This window comes from Erinaceus europaeus, chromosome 7 (genome assembly GCF_950295315.1).
Source record: "Erinaceus europaeus chromosome 7, mEriEur2.1, whole genome shotgun sequence".
Taxonomy (NCBI): Eukaryota; Metazoa; Chordata; class Mammalia; order Eulipotyphla; family Erinaceidae; genus Erinaceus; species Erinaceus europaeus.
Window position 1 is genome coordinate 31,692,802 of NC_080168.1, and position 16,561 is coordinate 31,709,362.

Consider the following 16,561-nt stretch of genomic DNA (forward strand, 5'->3'; position numbering starts at 1 on the left):
TGTTGGATAGGACAGAGAGAAATGGAGAGAGGAGGGGAAGACAGAGAGGAGGAGAGAAAGATAGACACCTGCAGACCTGCTTCACCGCCTGTGAAGCGACTCCCCTGCAGGTGGGGAGCCGGGGGCTCGAACCAGGATCCTTACGCCGGTTCCTGCGCTTTGCGCCACGTGCGCTTAACCCACTGCGCCACCGCCTGACCCCAGTTCCTTACAGTTTTGTGCTATTCTTTAACTTTTTGTTTTTTGCCTCCAGGGTTATTGCTGGGGCTTGGTGCCTGCACTGCACCTCCCCTGCTCCTAGAGGCCACTTTTTTCCTTTTGTTGCTCCTATTGTTTATTGTTGTTGTTGTTATTGTTGTTGGATAGGACAGAGAGAAATCGAGAGGAGGGGAAGACAAAAGAGGGAGAAAGACACCTGCAGGCTTGCTTCACCGCTTATAAAGCGACCCCCGTGCAGGTGGGGAACTGGGGTACCCTCCCCTTTTTTAAACTTTAATAAACACAGTAACATACATGCTTCCAGATATATCCCTTGTATTACGGTGGAAAAATTCAAAAAGGTGGCATGAAAATCCTTGTTCTGGAGTATTTTCAGAGAATCAGGATATTCCAGAATATTCTCATAGGACTCCTAACAACCATACTTCTAGACATATTATCTGCTACCCTCCCCAAAAAAAAACACAAAAAAAAAAAACCTGAAAGCATAACCTTGAAGAGAGGTTTGAATACTCATGCTCACAGCAGCATATTTCCACAATAGAAAAAAGGGAGACTCGAGGCAGGGCTATGAGCAGCAGCAGATGTGTTTCTCCCCTCTCCTCTTCTCTCCAGGATCAACTAGAAATACCAAAGGAGACCACCTGGGACCGAAACAGGACAGGACTAGAATGACTTCAGGAATCCACCAGATCATTGGTGAGTGCAAACATGTGTAGCTGGTGGACAGAGAGGAGCCTAGGGAGAGAACAGGTAGCTGGTAACAGTCCAGCAGTTTATCAGCTGAGGCACCACCTCCAGTCTGTTTCACCAACAGGGGTACTGAGGAAAGGAGAGGACTCCCCTGGGACTCAACAAGTGCAACTCTGAGTCTCCATTGTTAATGCCCTCAGAATCTGGAGCAGCAGCAGGGAGGCCCAGCGCTGACAACAGGGAACAGAAAACTAACCAGCAAACTCAGGAGAAGATCTATACCTCCTGGCATAGCAGTGGGACTGTGAAAGTCTCTTTGCATAACCACTAGAATATCTCTGCCACACCCTATTTTATATCTTGGTCAGGAGTCAGTGATTAAGCTAAGAAGCCTACTTATAGTTGAAAAGCCCTCAAGGTCACATAGCATACAAAGAAGAAAAAGCACAAAAGAGGCTTTTAAGCCACTGAGCTCCAAATCAGGGATTAAAATACTATTGAAACAACTGTTAACTTCCACAACTGTGAACCCTTTAATTACCTTACTTAGACAGAAGTCAATCCAGGAAAGAGTGATCAGTAATTTGAAAAGTACTGAGAGAGGGACCTCATAGTATAATATACAAAATGGTTAAACGAACAAAAAGAAATATTGGAGAAATGAACCAGGACAAGAGTCCAGCTAAAAGCCCCCCAAAGGGTGAAGAACAAAATAACGAGTTCAACATCCAAACACTAGCTAAGGAAATAATCACAGGAGTGAGTAAAGAATTTGAAGAACTGTAATAAGAAATACAGGATGCAGCTATCAAGAACAATGAACCCACCTTCTCTGACCCATCTTGGACAGAGCTAGAAGGAATTATGTTAAGTGAACTAAGTCAGAAAGATAAAGATGAGTATGGGATGATCCCACTCATCAACAGAAGCTGACTTAGAAGATCTGAAAGGGAAACTAAAAGCAGGACCTGATCAAATTGTAAGTAGGGCACCAAAGTAAAAACCCAGTGGTGAGGGGTAGACATGCAGCTTCCTGGGCCAGTGGGGGGGGTGGGAGTGGGCGGGAGGGATGGGTCACAGTCCTTTGGTGGTGGGAATGGTGTTTATGTACACTCCTAGCAAAATGTAGACATATAAATCAGTAGTTAATTAATATGAGAGGGGGAAATCAATTGTATGTCTCAAAGTTTCTCAAAAGACAAACTGAATCTTTTTAATATATAGGCTACGTATTTGATATGCGGACTCTCTCAAAAGCCTAGACCAAGTAGATTAGAAGCTTCCAATAGCACAGCTATATACAAGATACTGGGTACTGTACAGCAAACCATAACAAAGGGACTTTTCAAAGTTAACCCAATTAACAAATAATGTGATAATAATATTAACTATTGATTGTCTTTTTGAACCCTAAGACAGCAGGAACCTCACATCTTCACTATAGAGCCCCTACTTCCCCCAGTCCTGGCACCCTTGGATAGGGCCCACTTTCCCGTATGCATCTCCCAATCCAAACCAAATAATATTGCATCCGCCGATCACAACCTAACCAAAGCAACGATTGCCATCTCAACATGCTTCACCTCAGACTGTATCCAGAGACTTCACGTATGGAATGACAACCCTTCAGCTTCATTATTCGGGTGAGACCTTTCCTTTAATAGTACACTCTAATTTCATCTCAGGTAGTTCACTTTCTAACAAAGTCCCATGACCTAGATATACACCAGTTTCTGTGAGAGAGAGCTTATGTTCACACGTATCCATAAACTACTGCAAAATATATACCTGAAAGCAGGATTACATTAGAGTTTGCAGTGAGTACCTCCCTAACACTTCCTCTCCACTATTCCAAGCTTGGGATCCAGGATTGCTCAACAAATTGTTTGGCTTCATATGTTAACTCTCTTTTCAATCACCAGGTTCCAGATGCCACCAGGATGCTGGCTAGGCTTCCCTGGATTGAAGACCCCACCAATGTGTCCTGGAGCTCAGCTTCCCCAGAGACACACCCTACTAGGGAAAGAGAGAGGCAGACTGGGGGTATGGACCGACCAGTCAACGCCCATGTTCAGCGGGGAAGCAATTACAGAAGCCAGACCTTCTACCTTCTGCAACCCTCAACGACCCTGGGTCCATGCTCCCAGAGGGCTAGAGAATGGGAAAGCTACCATGGGAGGGGGTGGGTTATGGGGATTGGGTGGTGGGAATTGTGTGGAGTTGTACCCCTCCTACCTTATGCTTTTGTTCACTAATCCTTTCTTAAATAAAAAATTTAAAAATAAAAAAAAAGAAAAGAAAAAAAAAAAGAAATACAGGAACAAGAAATGAGACTCTGGAAGAAAACACTAATTATCTCAAGGTTATTAGAGAGCTGAAAGCTGAAATAGCTGAGCTAAGAACACAACTAGCTGAACAAGCTAAAACAGTATCAGAGCAGGGCAACAAAATAGATAAAACTCCAGAAAACAGTAGAGGGCAGAGAGAATAAAATCAATGAGGCTGAAGACAGAAGTAGCAAAATCGAGGATGAATTAGAGACAACTAAAAAAGGGATCTTAAAAAGAGAATGAGAGATACTGAAAACAACAACAGAGACCTATGGGATGACGTCAAAAGAAACAATATACACATTATTGGCTTACCAGAGGAAAATAGAGGGAGAGGAAGAAAGCATTCTTCAAGCCATAGAACTGAAAACTTCTCTAGTCTAGACAACATCAAAGACATAAAGGTTCAAGAAGCCCAGAGGGTCCCAAACAGAATTAACCCAGACCTAAAGACACCAGGACACATCATCATATTTAGAATGGAAAGGAATAAGGATAAAGAAAGGATCCTGAAGGATGCAAGAGAAAAACAAAGAGTCACCTACAAAGGTAAACCCGTAAGATTAGCAGCAGACTTCTCCACACAAACACTACAAGCCAGAAGAGAATGGCAAGATATCTATCAAGTGCTCAATGAGAAAGGCTTTCAACCAAGAATACTATATCCTGCTAGAATGTCATCCAGACTAGATGGAGGCATCAAAACCTTCTCAGACAAGCAACAGTTGAAGGAATCAACTATCACCAAGCCTGCCCTGAAAGAAGTTCTGAAAGGTCTCCTATAAACAGTCAGACCACCATAAATAGGACATATATCAGAACACTCTAAAACTCTACAAGGATGGCGTTAAAATACCTTCAATCTTTGATATCAATAAATGTCAATGGCCTGAATTCACCTACTAAAAGACACAGAGTAGGAAGATAGATCAGAAAACACAACCCGGCAATATGCTGTCTACAGAAAGCCACCTAAATCAACAAGACATACACAGACTCAAAGTGAAAGGATGGAAAATTATCATACAGGCAAATGGCCCACAAAAAAGGTCAGGAATAGCTATTCTCATATCTGACACGATAGACTTTTAAATAAGTAAAATTTAAAAAGATAGGAATGGACACTACTTAATGCTCAGAGGATCAGTCAATCAAGAGGATTTAACAATTATTAACATCTATGCACCCAATGAGAAGCCATCTAAATACATCAAACTTTTACCTGAAGAGCTACAGCAATATAATAACACCAACACAGTCATAGTAGGGGACTTCAACACCCCACTCTCTCAACTTGACAGATCATCCAGGCAGAAAATCAATAAAGAAATAAGGGAGCTAAATGAAAAGATAGATAAACTAGAACTATTGGACATTTTCAGAGTTATTCATCCCAAGAAACTGGAATACACATTCTACTCAAGTCCACATGGGTCATTCTCAAGGATACACCATATGTTTGGCCATAAAGACAGCATCAGCAAATTCAAGAGCACTGAAATCATCCCAAGCATCTTCTCAGAACACAGTGGAACTAAACTAACACTTAACAATCAACAAAAGATTAGTAACAGTCCCAAAATGTGGAAGCTCAACAGTACACTCCTTAACAACTACCGGGTTAAAGAGGAAATCAAGGAAGAAATCAAAATGTTTTGAGACTTCAATGAAAATGAAGACACAGTTATCAAAATATCTGGGACACAGCTAAGGCAGTACTGAGAGGGAAGTTCATAGCCATACAAGTACACATTAGCAAACAAGAAAAAGCACAAATAAACAGCCTGATTGCACATCTTAAAGACCTAGAAGAAGAAGAACAAAGGAACCCTAAAGCAACCAGAAGGACAGAAATAACTAAAATTAGGGCAGAAACCAATAACATTGAAAATAAGAAAACCATACAAAAGATTGACGAAAGTAAATGTTGGTTCTTCGAAAGAGTGAACAAAATCAACAAACATTTCACCAGATTAACAAAACAAAAAAGTGAGAAGACTCAAATAAATCAGATTGTAAATGAAAAACAACAGACACCGCAGAAATTCAACATCTCATGTGAGGATTCTATGAACAACTATATGCCACCATGTTAGAGAACATGGAAGAAATGGACGATTTCCTAGATACCTACCATCTTCCAAAACTAAGTAAAGAGGGGAGTCGGGCAGTAGTGCAGCAGGTTAAGCGCATGTGGAGCAAAGCACAAGGACCAGTGTAAGGATCCCGGTTCAGCCCCCGGCTCCCTACCTGCAGGGGAGTCGCTTCACAGGCGGTGAAGCAGGTCTGCAAGTGTCTGTCTTTCTCTCCCCGTCTTCCCCTCCTCTCTCCATTTCTCTCTGTCCTATCCAATGATGACAACATCAATAACAACAATAATAACTACAACACCAACAAAAAGACAACAAGGACAACAAAAGGGAAAATAAATTAATTAATTAAATTTTTAAAAAACTAAGTAAAGAGGAAGTAGGTAACATGAACAGGCCCATCACAGGTAATGAAATTTTAACAGTTATCAAAAATCTTCCCAAAAATAAAAGTCCTGGACCAGATGGTTTTACAAATGAATTCTACAAAACCTACAAAGAAGAACTAATACCTCTACTTTTAAAAGTCTTCCAGAATATTGAAAACACTGGAATACTCCCTTCCAGCTTCTATAACGCCAATTTCACTCTGATACCAAAAGCAGACAGGGACACAACCCAAAAATGAAGACTACAAACCAATATCTCTGATGAACATAGATGTGAAAATAGTGAACAAAATTCTAGCCAACAGGATACAGCAGTATATTAAAAGATTATTCACCATGACCAAGTGGGGTTTATCCCAGGCATGCAAGGTTGGTTTAATATACATAACTCAATCAACATGATCCACCACATCAACAAAAGCAAGACCAAAAACCACATAGTCATATCAATAGATGCAGAGAAAGCCTTTGACAAAATACAACATCCATTCATGGTCAAAACACTATAAAAAATGGGAATAGATGGAAAATTCCTGAAGATAGTGGAGTCTATATATAGCAAACCTACAGCCAACATCATACTCAATGGTGAAAAACTGGAAGCATTTCCCCTCAGATCAGGTACTAGACAGGGTTGCCCACTATCACTATTACTACTCAACATAGTGTTCAAAGTTCTTGCCTTGGCAATCAGGCAGGAGCAAGGAATTAAAGGCATACAGATTAGAAGAGAAGAAGTCAAACTTTCCCTATTTGCAGAAGATATGATACATACAAAAACCTAACGAACCCATCAATTATCTTTTGGATATCATCAGGCAATACAGTAAGGTGTCAGGTACTAGACAGGGCTGCCCACTATCACTATTACTATTCAACATAGTGTTCGAAGTTCTTGCCTTGGCAATCAGGCAGGAGCAAGGAATTAAAGGCACACAGATTGGAAGAGAAGTCAAACTCTCCCTATCTGCAGATGGCATGATAATATACATAGAAAAACCTAAGGAATCCATCAATTATCTTTTGGATATCATCAGGCAATACAGTCAGGTGTCAGGCTACAAAATTAACATTCAAAACTCAGTGGCATTCCTCTATGCAAACACTAAGAAGAAGTTGAAAAACAGAAATTAACTCCTTTTACTATAGCAACAAAAACAATAAAATATCTAGGAATAAACCTAACCAAAGAAGTGAAAGACTTGTATATTGAAAATTATGAGTCACTACTCAAGGAAATTGAAAAAAACACAAAGAAGTGGAAAGATATTCCATGTTCATGGCTTGGAAGAATTAACATCATCAAAATGAATATACTATCCACAGCCATCTACAAATTTAATGCTATCCCCATCAAGATCCCAAGCACATTTTTTAGGAGAATAGAAAAAATGCTACAAATGTTTATCTGGAACCAGAAAAGACCTAGAATTGCCAAAACAATCTTGAGAAGAAAGAACAGAACCAGAGGCATCACACTCCCAGATTTCAAATTGTATTATACGGCCATTGTCATCAAAACTGCTTGGTAAAGAACATGAATAGACATACTGACCAGTGGAATAAAACTGAGAGTACAGAATTAAGCCCCCATAGCTATGGACATCTAATCTTTGACAAAGGTGCCCAGACTATTAAATGGGGAATGCAGAGTCTCTTCAATAAATGGTGTTGGAAACAATGGGTTGAAACATGCAGAAGAATGAAACTGAATCACTGTATTTCACCAAATACAAAAGTAAATTCCAAGTGGATCAAGGACTGGGATATTAGACCACAAACTATCAGATACTTAGAGGAAAATATTGGGAGAACTCTTTTAAAGACATCTTCAATGAAACAAATCCAATTACGAAGAAGACTAAGGCAAACATAAACCTATGGGACTACATCAAATTAAAAAGCTTCTGCACAGCTAAAAAAACTACTACCCAAACCAAGATAACCCCCACAGAATGGGAGAAGATCTTTACATGCCATACATCAGACAAGAGGCTAATAACCCGAATATATAAAGAACTTGCAAATCTCAACATCAAGACAACAAATAAGACCATCCAAAAATGGGGGGAGGACATAGACAGAATATTCACCACAGAAGAGATCCAAAGGCTGAGAAACACATGAAAAAATGCTCCAGGTCTCTGATTGTCAGAGAAATGCAAATAAAGACAACAATGAGATACCACTTCACTCCTGTGAGAATGTAATACATCAGAAAAGGTAACAGCAGCAAATGCTGGAGAGGGTGTGGGGTCAAAGGAACCCTCCTACACTGCTGGTGGGAATGTCAATTGGTCCAGCCTTTGTGGAGAACAGTCTGGAGAACTCTCAGAAGGCTAGAAATGGACCTACCCTATGATCCTGCAATTCTTCTCCTGGGGATATATCCTAAGGAACCCAACACACCCATCCAAAAAGATCTGTGTACACATATGTTCTTGGCAGCACAATTTGCAATAGCCAAAACCTGGAAGCAACCCAGGTGTCCAACAACAGATGAGTGGCTGAGCAAGTTGTGGTATATATATATATATATATATATATATATATATATATATATATATATATACACACACAATGGAATATTACTCAGCTATTGAAAAATGGTGACTTCACCGTTTTCAGCCAATCTTGGATGGACCTTGAAAAATTCATGTTAAGTGAAATAAGTCAGAAACAGAAGGATGAATATGGGATGATCTCACTCTCAGGCAGAAGTTGAAATACAAGATCAGAAGAGAAAACACAAGTAGAACCTGAACTGGAATTGGCGTAATTGGCACCAAAGTAAAAGAGTATGGGGTGGGTAGGTGGGTGGGCAGAATACAGATCCAAGGTTGACAGAGTACCTAGTGGGGGTTGTACTATTATATGGAAAACTGGGAAATGTTAAGCATGTACAAACTATTGTATTTACTGTTGAATATAAAACATTAATTCCCCAATAAAGAAATTTAAAAAAAGAAGAAAAAGAAAAAAGGTAAACTCAACACCGGACTTTTTAAATGAACTTTTTAAATCAACTAAATGTGATTCAACACATAAAATAGAATACTGTTAATATTGTCCAGCATTATAAAGGGAAAAAAAATTGCAATAAACATCATAGATGAATCTTGAGGACATTGTGCTAAATTAAATAAGTCAGTCATAAAGAGACAAAAGCTTCAAGATTTCACATAAATAAAGTCCTGAAAATAGTCAAAATCAGAGACAGAGAGTAACAGTGGCTTCCAAGGGCTGAAGGAAGAGGGAAAGGGTTTCAGCTTTATAAGAAAAGAATTAATTAGGGTGGGGAGAAAGCAGTTAATGGCACTGGGTGATGGTTGATGTCTTCAGAACATGTGGCATTAGTACTATTGTATCACATACTTAAAAAGAGTCAGGATACCAAGTTTTATTGTATATTTTGCAACAGTATAAAAATAAAAATATGCTCAAATTTGAATTAGAATTTAAATAAAGTAATAGCTTCTTACAATCAAAGATAATAAAAATAAAAGTACCTTGCAGTTCTGTAGCAATCGTATGAGATGTTCAAAGCAATTACTGTTAAGAAAAATGGCCTGAAGAACGGGCCGATCTGTGCAATCAAACATGGCTGTGATGGTATCTAGAAAAATAAAAACAAAACAGTTGACAAAGTGAAAAATTTGGATCACAGAAACATTTATTCTAGCCATATGTTAAATACAAGTGTTTCAGTTGACTAGAAATTGCAAGTTATATAGAAAATAGCATAGATAGAGAGAACAGAAAATGGGGCCAGAGAGTGGCCCGCCTGGTTCAGCACACACACTACAGTACACAGGGACCCGGGTTCAAGCCCCTGGTCCCCACCTGCAGAGGGAAAGCTTCATGACTGGTGAAGCAGGGCTACAAATGTTTGTCTCTCTCCCTTTCTAGCTCCCCTCCCCTCTCGATTTCTCTCTGTCTCTACCCAATAGTAAATAAATATTTAATTCCCCAATAAGGAAATTAAAAATAAACAAATAAAGAAAAAGATTTTCTTCTTCTTCTTCTTCTTTTTTTTTTTTGCCTCCAGGGTTATTGCTGGGGCTGGATGCATGCACTACGAATCCACTGCTCCTGGAGGCCATTTTTCTGATTTTGTTGCCCTTGTTGTTGTTGTTATTGTTGCCATTGATGCTGCTGTTATTGCATAGGACAAAGAGAAATGGAGAGAGGAGGGGAAGACAGAGAGGGGGAGAGAAAGACAGACACCTGCAGACCTGCTTCACCCCTTATGAAGCAAACCCCCTGCAGGTGGGGGACCTGGTCTTGAACTGGAATCCTTGAGCTTAACCCGCTGCACTACCACCTAGCCCCCAATAAAAAGATTTAAAAAAAAAAAAAAAGATGTATTTAAAAAGAGGGAGAATAGAAAACAAAGTCTGTACTTATTACTGGAAAAAAAAACGGAATATTTTTATATTTTTATACTTTACTGCTGAAAATCTTGTTGGGGGGGGTCATAAGATTATGTGTATGGCCACCTGCAGGGGAATCAATTCACAGGCGGTGAAGCAGGTCTGCAGGTGTCTTTCTCTCCCCTTCTGTCTTCCCCTCTTCTCTCCATTTCTCTCTGTCCTGTCCTACAACGACGCCATCAGTAACAAAACACAGTAACAACTACAACAATAAAAAACAACCAGGGCAACAAAAGAGAATAAATAAATTAATTAATTAATAATAATAATAAAAAGAATATGTGTATGGTGGGTGGGGTAGATAACATAATGGTTATGCGAAGAGACTCTCATTCCTGAGGCTCCGAAGTCCCAGGTGTGTGTGTGTGTGTGTGTGTGTGTGCGTGTGCGTGTGCGTGTGCGTGTGTGCGCGCGCGCGTTCAATAGGTCTAGTTTAAAACCAAGCAGAGGGGGTCGGGTGGTGGCGCAGTGGGTTAAGCGAATGTGGTGCAAAGCGCAAGGACCGGCGTAAGGATCCCGGTTCGAGCCCCCAGCTTCCCACCTACAGGGGAGTCGCTTCACCTACGGTAAAACAGGTCTGCAGGTATCTATCTATCTTTCTCTCCCCCTCTCTGTCTTCCCCTCCTCTCTCCATTTCTCTCTCTCCTATCCAACAACGGACAACATCAACGACAATAATAATGGCCACAAGGAGGCTACAACAACAAGGGCAACAAAGGGGGAAAAAATGGCCTCCAGGAGCGGTGGATTCATGGTGCAGGCACTGAGCCCAGCAATAACCCTGGAGGAAAAAAAAAACAAAAAAACAAGCAGACATGGCAGAATAAGAACACCAAAGGTAATTGCCACGTATGGTGGAGCAGTGCTATGATGTCTCACCCAGCCCCATCTCTCTTTTTAAAAAGGAAAATTTTTTTTAATATTTAATTTTTATATATGAGTATTATAAATCCCTCACAGACTTAACTGTATTTCTATTATATTGTAAGTAAAACAATAGTGGTTCATTAACTAGATATTACTAAACAGTAACTGGTTGTCTAGCTACATGGTAGGGCACCTGGTTGAGCACACACTGTACCATGCACAAGAATAAGGGTTCGAGTCCCTGCTCCCAACCTGCAGGGGGGACGCTTCATAAGTGGTGAAACACATCTGCAGGTGTCTTTCTCTCTCCTTCTCTGTCTCTCACTTCCCTCTCAATGTCTCTCTTTCCTATCTAATAAAAATACAAAGGGAGGGAGTCGGGGGGGTTAAGCGCACATGGCGTGAAGCATAAGAACTGGTGTAAGGATCCCGGTTAGAGCCCCCGGCTCTCCACCTGCAGGGGAGTCGCTTCACAAGCAGTGAAGCAGGTCTGCAGGTGTCTGTCTTTCTCTCCCACCTCTCTGTCTTCCCCTCCTCTCTCCATTTCTCTCTGTCCTATCCAACAACAACAACATCAATAGCAATAACTACAACAATAAGAAAACAACAACAAGGACAACAAAAGGGAAAATAAATAATAAAAACAGAAAGGGAAAAAAATAGCTGCCAGGAGCAGTAGATTTGTAGTACTGTCACTGAGCCCCAGTGGTTACCCTAGTGGCAAAAATAAATAAATAAATAAATATTAAAAATAACATGTGACCTCTATGAAAATGAGATTTAGGTAATTATCCTATTTGAGATCATGCTATGTTCTGGCTTCTTTTCTTTCAATTTTTTTAAAAGATTTGTTATGAGAGAATGAAAAAGGTAGGGGAAAGAGAGGTCTAGGACATTGATTAGCCCTGGTCTCAGGAATGCCTGGAAATATTGGGGTGCTAACAAGCTGGATATCTCCCCCAGCCCTCGCTCACTCGTAGCAAAGAGATATTTACTCTCAGAAATTAAGGAAAATTTGGCACAAGAAATAGCATAGTTTCTAAGGAAAAAAGAAGCATGCTCTGGGAGTCAGACAGCAGCGCAGCGGGTTAAGCGCACATGGAGCGAAGCGCAAGGACCGGCATAAGGATCCCAGTTCGAGCCCCCGGCTCCCCACCTGCAGGGGAGTCGCTTCACAAGTGTGAAGCAGGTCTGCAGGTGTCTGTCTTTCTCTTCCCCCTGTCTCTCCTCCTCTCTCAATTTATCTCTGTCCTATCCAACACAACGACATTAATAACAACAACAATAATAACTACAACAATAAAAAAACAAGGGCAATAAAAAGGAATAAATATTTTTGAAGTAAATTTAAATATATATATATATAATTGGAACCTAAAGCAGTGGTCCTAAATTCAATCCCTGGCAATGCATATGCCGGAAAGATAATCTGGGGAGGGGTGCTCTCGCTCTCTCTCTCTCCTCTTAATAAAAAAATGATTTTTTTTTTGCCTCCAGAGTTACTGCTGGGTCTCAGTACCTACACCATGAATCCACTGCTACTGGAAGTCACTTTTTCCCCTTTTTCTTGCCCTTGTTGTTGTAGCCTTGTGTGGTTATTACTGTTGTTGTTGATGTCGTTTGTTGTTGGATAGGACAGAGAGAAATGGAGAGAGGAGGGGAAGACAGAGAGGGGAAGAGAAAGACAGACACCTGCAGACCTGCTTCACAGCCTGTGAAGCGACTCCCCTGCAGGTGGGGAGCCGGGGGCTCAAACCGGGATCCTTACACCGGTCCTTGCACTTAGCGCCACGTACGCTTAACCCTCTGTGCTACCACCCGACCCCCCCAAAAATGAATATTTTAACATTTTATCCTCACACACACACAAAATGAATAAAATAAATTTTAATTAGTACTTACTCAGCATTTTGATCTGTAGCACGATGAAGTGGTTTTCCCACTGTCTGGACCTCCTTTGGTTAGGTAAAGCTGAGTGATCTGAATTCAGCAACTTAAAATAGTTCTCCAGAATAGTGCTGGTTTCCACTTGACGCTGATCAGAGCTGCTGGTGAGAAGGATATGTACCACTTCTGTAAGGCACTTCAAAGTAAGTTCTACCTTCCTCCCCACTTCTTCAGGATTTCCATCTTCCCAGGAATCGCAATCTGCCAAAACTCTCATAAGAACTTCCATGGTGGCTGGAGAAATTGCTTGCAAAGCATTCTTCTAAAACATAAGACACATGAAAAATAAAACCCAAGCCTATCAAAAGAACCTGCATATTTACAAAACAAAGAATTTAATACATCTGTATACAATTTCTTTTCTAAATTAGCATATGAAAATTGTAAACAGGCACTTTGCCACAGCTAGTGTTTTACATACATTAACATAGCAAGTTTACACATATTAAGTTTGTTATTTCCTTGTCATTAAGAATTCTGATTCTGATGGTCACTGGCTTCACCCTGCTCATGGTGCACAGGGGTGACTGCACAGCATGGCGTCTTCCACAGACACCCAGCTGTTCGCTGCTTAGGATGCAAGGAGGCTGGGGGTGGGGCTTCTGTCCTGGAGCAGTGATAAGTCCCAAAACAGGTTCATAGAAACCTGGCTTCTCCCCTGGAGGGCAGGCTAGCCATGGTGGTTCACAGGTAGAACTGTGACTCAGGAGTTGGGTTTGAACTTAAAAGTAACTATGTTCAGCTAACTCTTCTCCTTGATCTGCCTGCTTCAGAGGGTGGGGAACTGAACTCTCTAGTGATTATTGTATTGCTAGTTATATGTTTCTTCAGGTGTTTCAATAGTTGTTTTACACATCTCACTGCTTCTTTATTTGGAGTATAGATTATAACTACTGTGAACTCCTTCTGGTTAACTGATCCCCTAATCATTATGTAGTGTCTGTCTTTATCTTTTATTGTATTGGTTATATAAATTCAATGCAATCTCATCACAGTACCAACAAATTTCTTTAAAGGAATAGACTGAAAGTTACAAATATTTATCTGGAATCAAAAAAATCCCCAAGATAGGGAGTCGGGCGGTAGCGCAGTGGGTTAAGCACACATGGCGCAAAGCACGAGGACCGGTGTAAGGATCCCGGTTAGAGTCCCTGGCTCCCCACATGCAGGGGAGTCGCTTTATAGGTGGTGAAGCAGGTCTGCAGGTGTCTATCTTTCTCTCCCCCTCTCTGTCTCCTCCTACCTTCTCCGTTTCTCTCTGTCCTATCTAACAACGACAACATCAATAACAACAACATAGCCGCTATGTTCCATTGCTGGGGAGCCAGAGACGACCCGAACTGCCCCTGCAGCTACAGACAGACTATGACCCACATAGTCAATGACTGCTACCTCTCCAGATTCAAAGGAGGTCTAGAAACTTTACATCATGCTCAACCTGACGCTGTTGACTGGCTACGGAAGAAGGGCAAACGCTAGAAGAAGAAGTAACTACAACAACAATAAAAAACAAAAAGGGAAACAAAAAGGAAAATTAATTAATTAATTAATTAATCCCCAAGATTGCCAAAGCAGTCTTGAGATAAAAGAACAAGACTACAGGCATTACATTACTAGACCTCAAGCTATACTACAGAGCTACTGTAATCAAAACTGCCTGAACTCGAACCAAAATAGAAAGACATATAGACCAGTGGAATAAAACTGAAGATTCAGAAATAGGGCCCTAATGCTATGGCCAACTTATTTTTGACAAAGTGGCCCAAACCATTAAGTGGCAAGAAGGGAGTCTCTTCAACAAATGGTGTTGGAAAAACTGGATTGAAACATGTGGGTGGGGTGAAACTGGAACCATCACATATCACCAAGCATAAAAAATCAACTCTTAGTGGATCAAGGACATGGACATTAGGCCAGAAACTATAAAATATGTAGAAGAAAACATTGGCAGGACACTTCATGGCCTGCGCTTCAAAAAAGCCTTCAAGGATTCAAATCCAAAAGCAAAAATAAAACAATGGGACTACAAAAAACTGAAAAACTTCAGCACAGAAAACAGTACCATTACCCAGACAGAAAGACACCTTATAGTGTGGGAGAAGATCTTTTACACAAAATACCTTAAAGGACTAATCACCAAAATACACAAAGAGCTTAACAAGCTTAGCACCAAAAAAAAAAAAAAAAGCGACCCCATAGAAATAGGCCCAGGAGAGTCAGGTAGTAGCGCAGTGGGTTAAGCACATGTGGTGCAACTCTCAAGGACCAGCTCAAGAATCCCGGTTCGAGCCCCCGGCTCCCACCTGCAGGGGAGTTGCTTCACAGGTGGTGAAGCAGGTCTGCAGGTATCTATCTTTCTTTTTTGTTTTTTTTTAATTTTTTATTAATTTTGTGTATTTATTGGACAGAGACAGCCAGAAATTGAAAGGAAGAGGGGAGGGAAAGAGAGACACCTGCAGACCTGCTTCACCACTCACAAAGCTTTCCCCCTGCAGGTGGGGACTAGGGGCTTGAACCTGGGTCCTTGTGCACTGTAATATGTGCACTCAACCAGGTGCACCACCACCTGGCCCTGTATCTATCTTTCTGTCCACCTCTCTGTCTTCCCCTCCTCTCTCCATTTCTCTCTGTCCTATCCAACAACAACAACATCAATAACAACAATAACTACAATAACAATAAAAACAAGGGCAACAAAAAGGAAATAAATATAAACTTAAAAAAAAAGAAAGAAAATGGAGCCAGGACATGGGTAGACATTACACCAAGGAAGAGATCTAGAAAGCCGATATATGAGAAAGTGCTCAATGCCAATGATCCTCAGAGAAATGCAAATAAAGACAACAATGAGATACTACTTTACACCTGTGAGCATGTCATACATCAGAAAGGACAGACACAACAAAATGTTGGAGAGGATGTGGGGGGAAAAGGGAGGCTTCTGCACTGTTGATGGGAGTGTAAAATGGTCCAGGCATTGTGGAAAGCAATCTGGAGACTTCTCATCACACTGATAATCGACCAACCCTACAACCCAGCAATTTCTCTCCTAAAATTTACCCAAAGGAATCAGAAATGCCTATCAGAAGAGACCTGTGAATACCTATGTTCATAGCAGCACAATTTGTAATTGCCAGAAACTAGAAGCACCCTAGATGTCCAACATCAGATAAGTGGCTTAAAAAACTGTGGTATAGGGAATCAGGTAGCACAGTGGGTTATGTGCAGGTGGCACAAAGTGCAAGAATCAGCGTAAGGATCCCGGTCAAGGCCCCCTGCTCCCCATCTGCAGAGGAATTGCTTCACAGGCAGGTCTGCAGGTGTCTGTCTTTCTCTCTCCCTCCTCTCTCCATTTCTCTCTGTCCTATCCAACAACGACGACAATAATAACTACAACAATAAAACAACAAGGAAAACAAAAGGGAATAAATAAATATTTAAAAATTGTGGTGTAGAGGCGCTCCTGCTTACAATGCCTGGGTTCAAGCCCCAAGTCCCCACCTGCAGGGGGAAAGCTTTGCAAGTGGTGAAGCAATGGTGCGGGCATTTGTTTCTCTCCCTCTCTAAATCCCCCTTCCTCTCAATTTCTGACT

At 41.0% G+C, this 16,561-nt stretch overlaps 1 protein-coding gene across 1 annotated transcript in view; it reads right to left on the bottom strand.

Moving 5' to 3' along the window:
* The window catches only part of NBEAL1 (neurobeachin like 1), a 135,334-nt gene extending 122,108 nt beyond the window's left edge, over positions 1 to 13,226 (bottom strand). Inside the window, exons 1-2 of the mRNA XM_060194103.1 lie at positions 12,924 to 13,226; positions 9,231 to 9,337 (exon numbers count right to left, since the gene is read on the bottom strand). Coding sequence (XP_060050086.1) covers positions 9,231 to 9,337; positions 12,924 to 13,197 — 381 coding nt within the window. The 5' untranslated portion in view covers positions 13,198 to 13,226. The remainder of the gene's footprint in view (positions 1 to 9,230; positions 9,338 to 12,923) is intronic.
* Between the last annotated feature and the right edge of the window lie 3,335 nt (positions 13,227 to 16,561).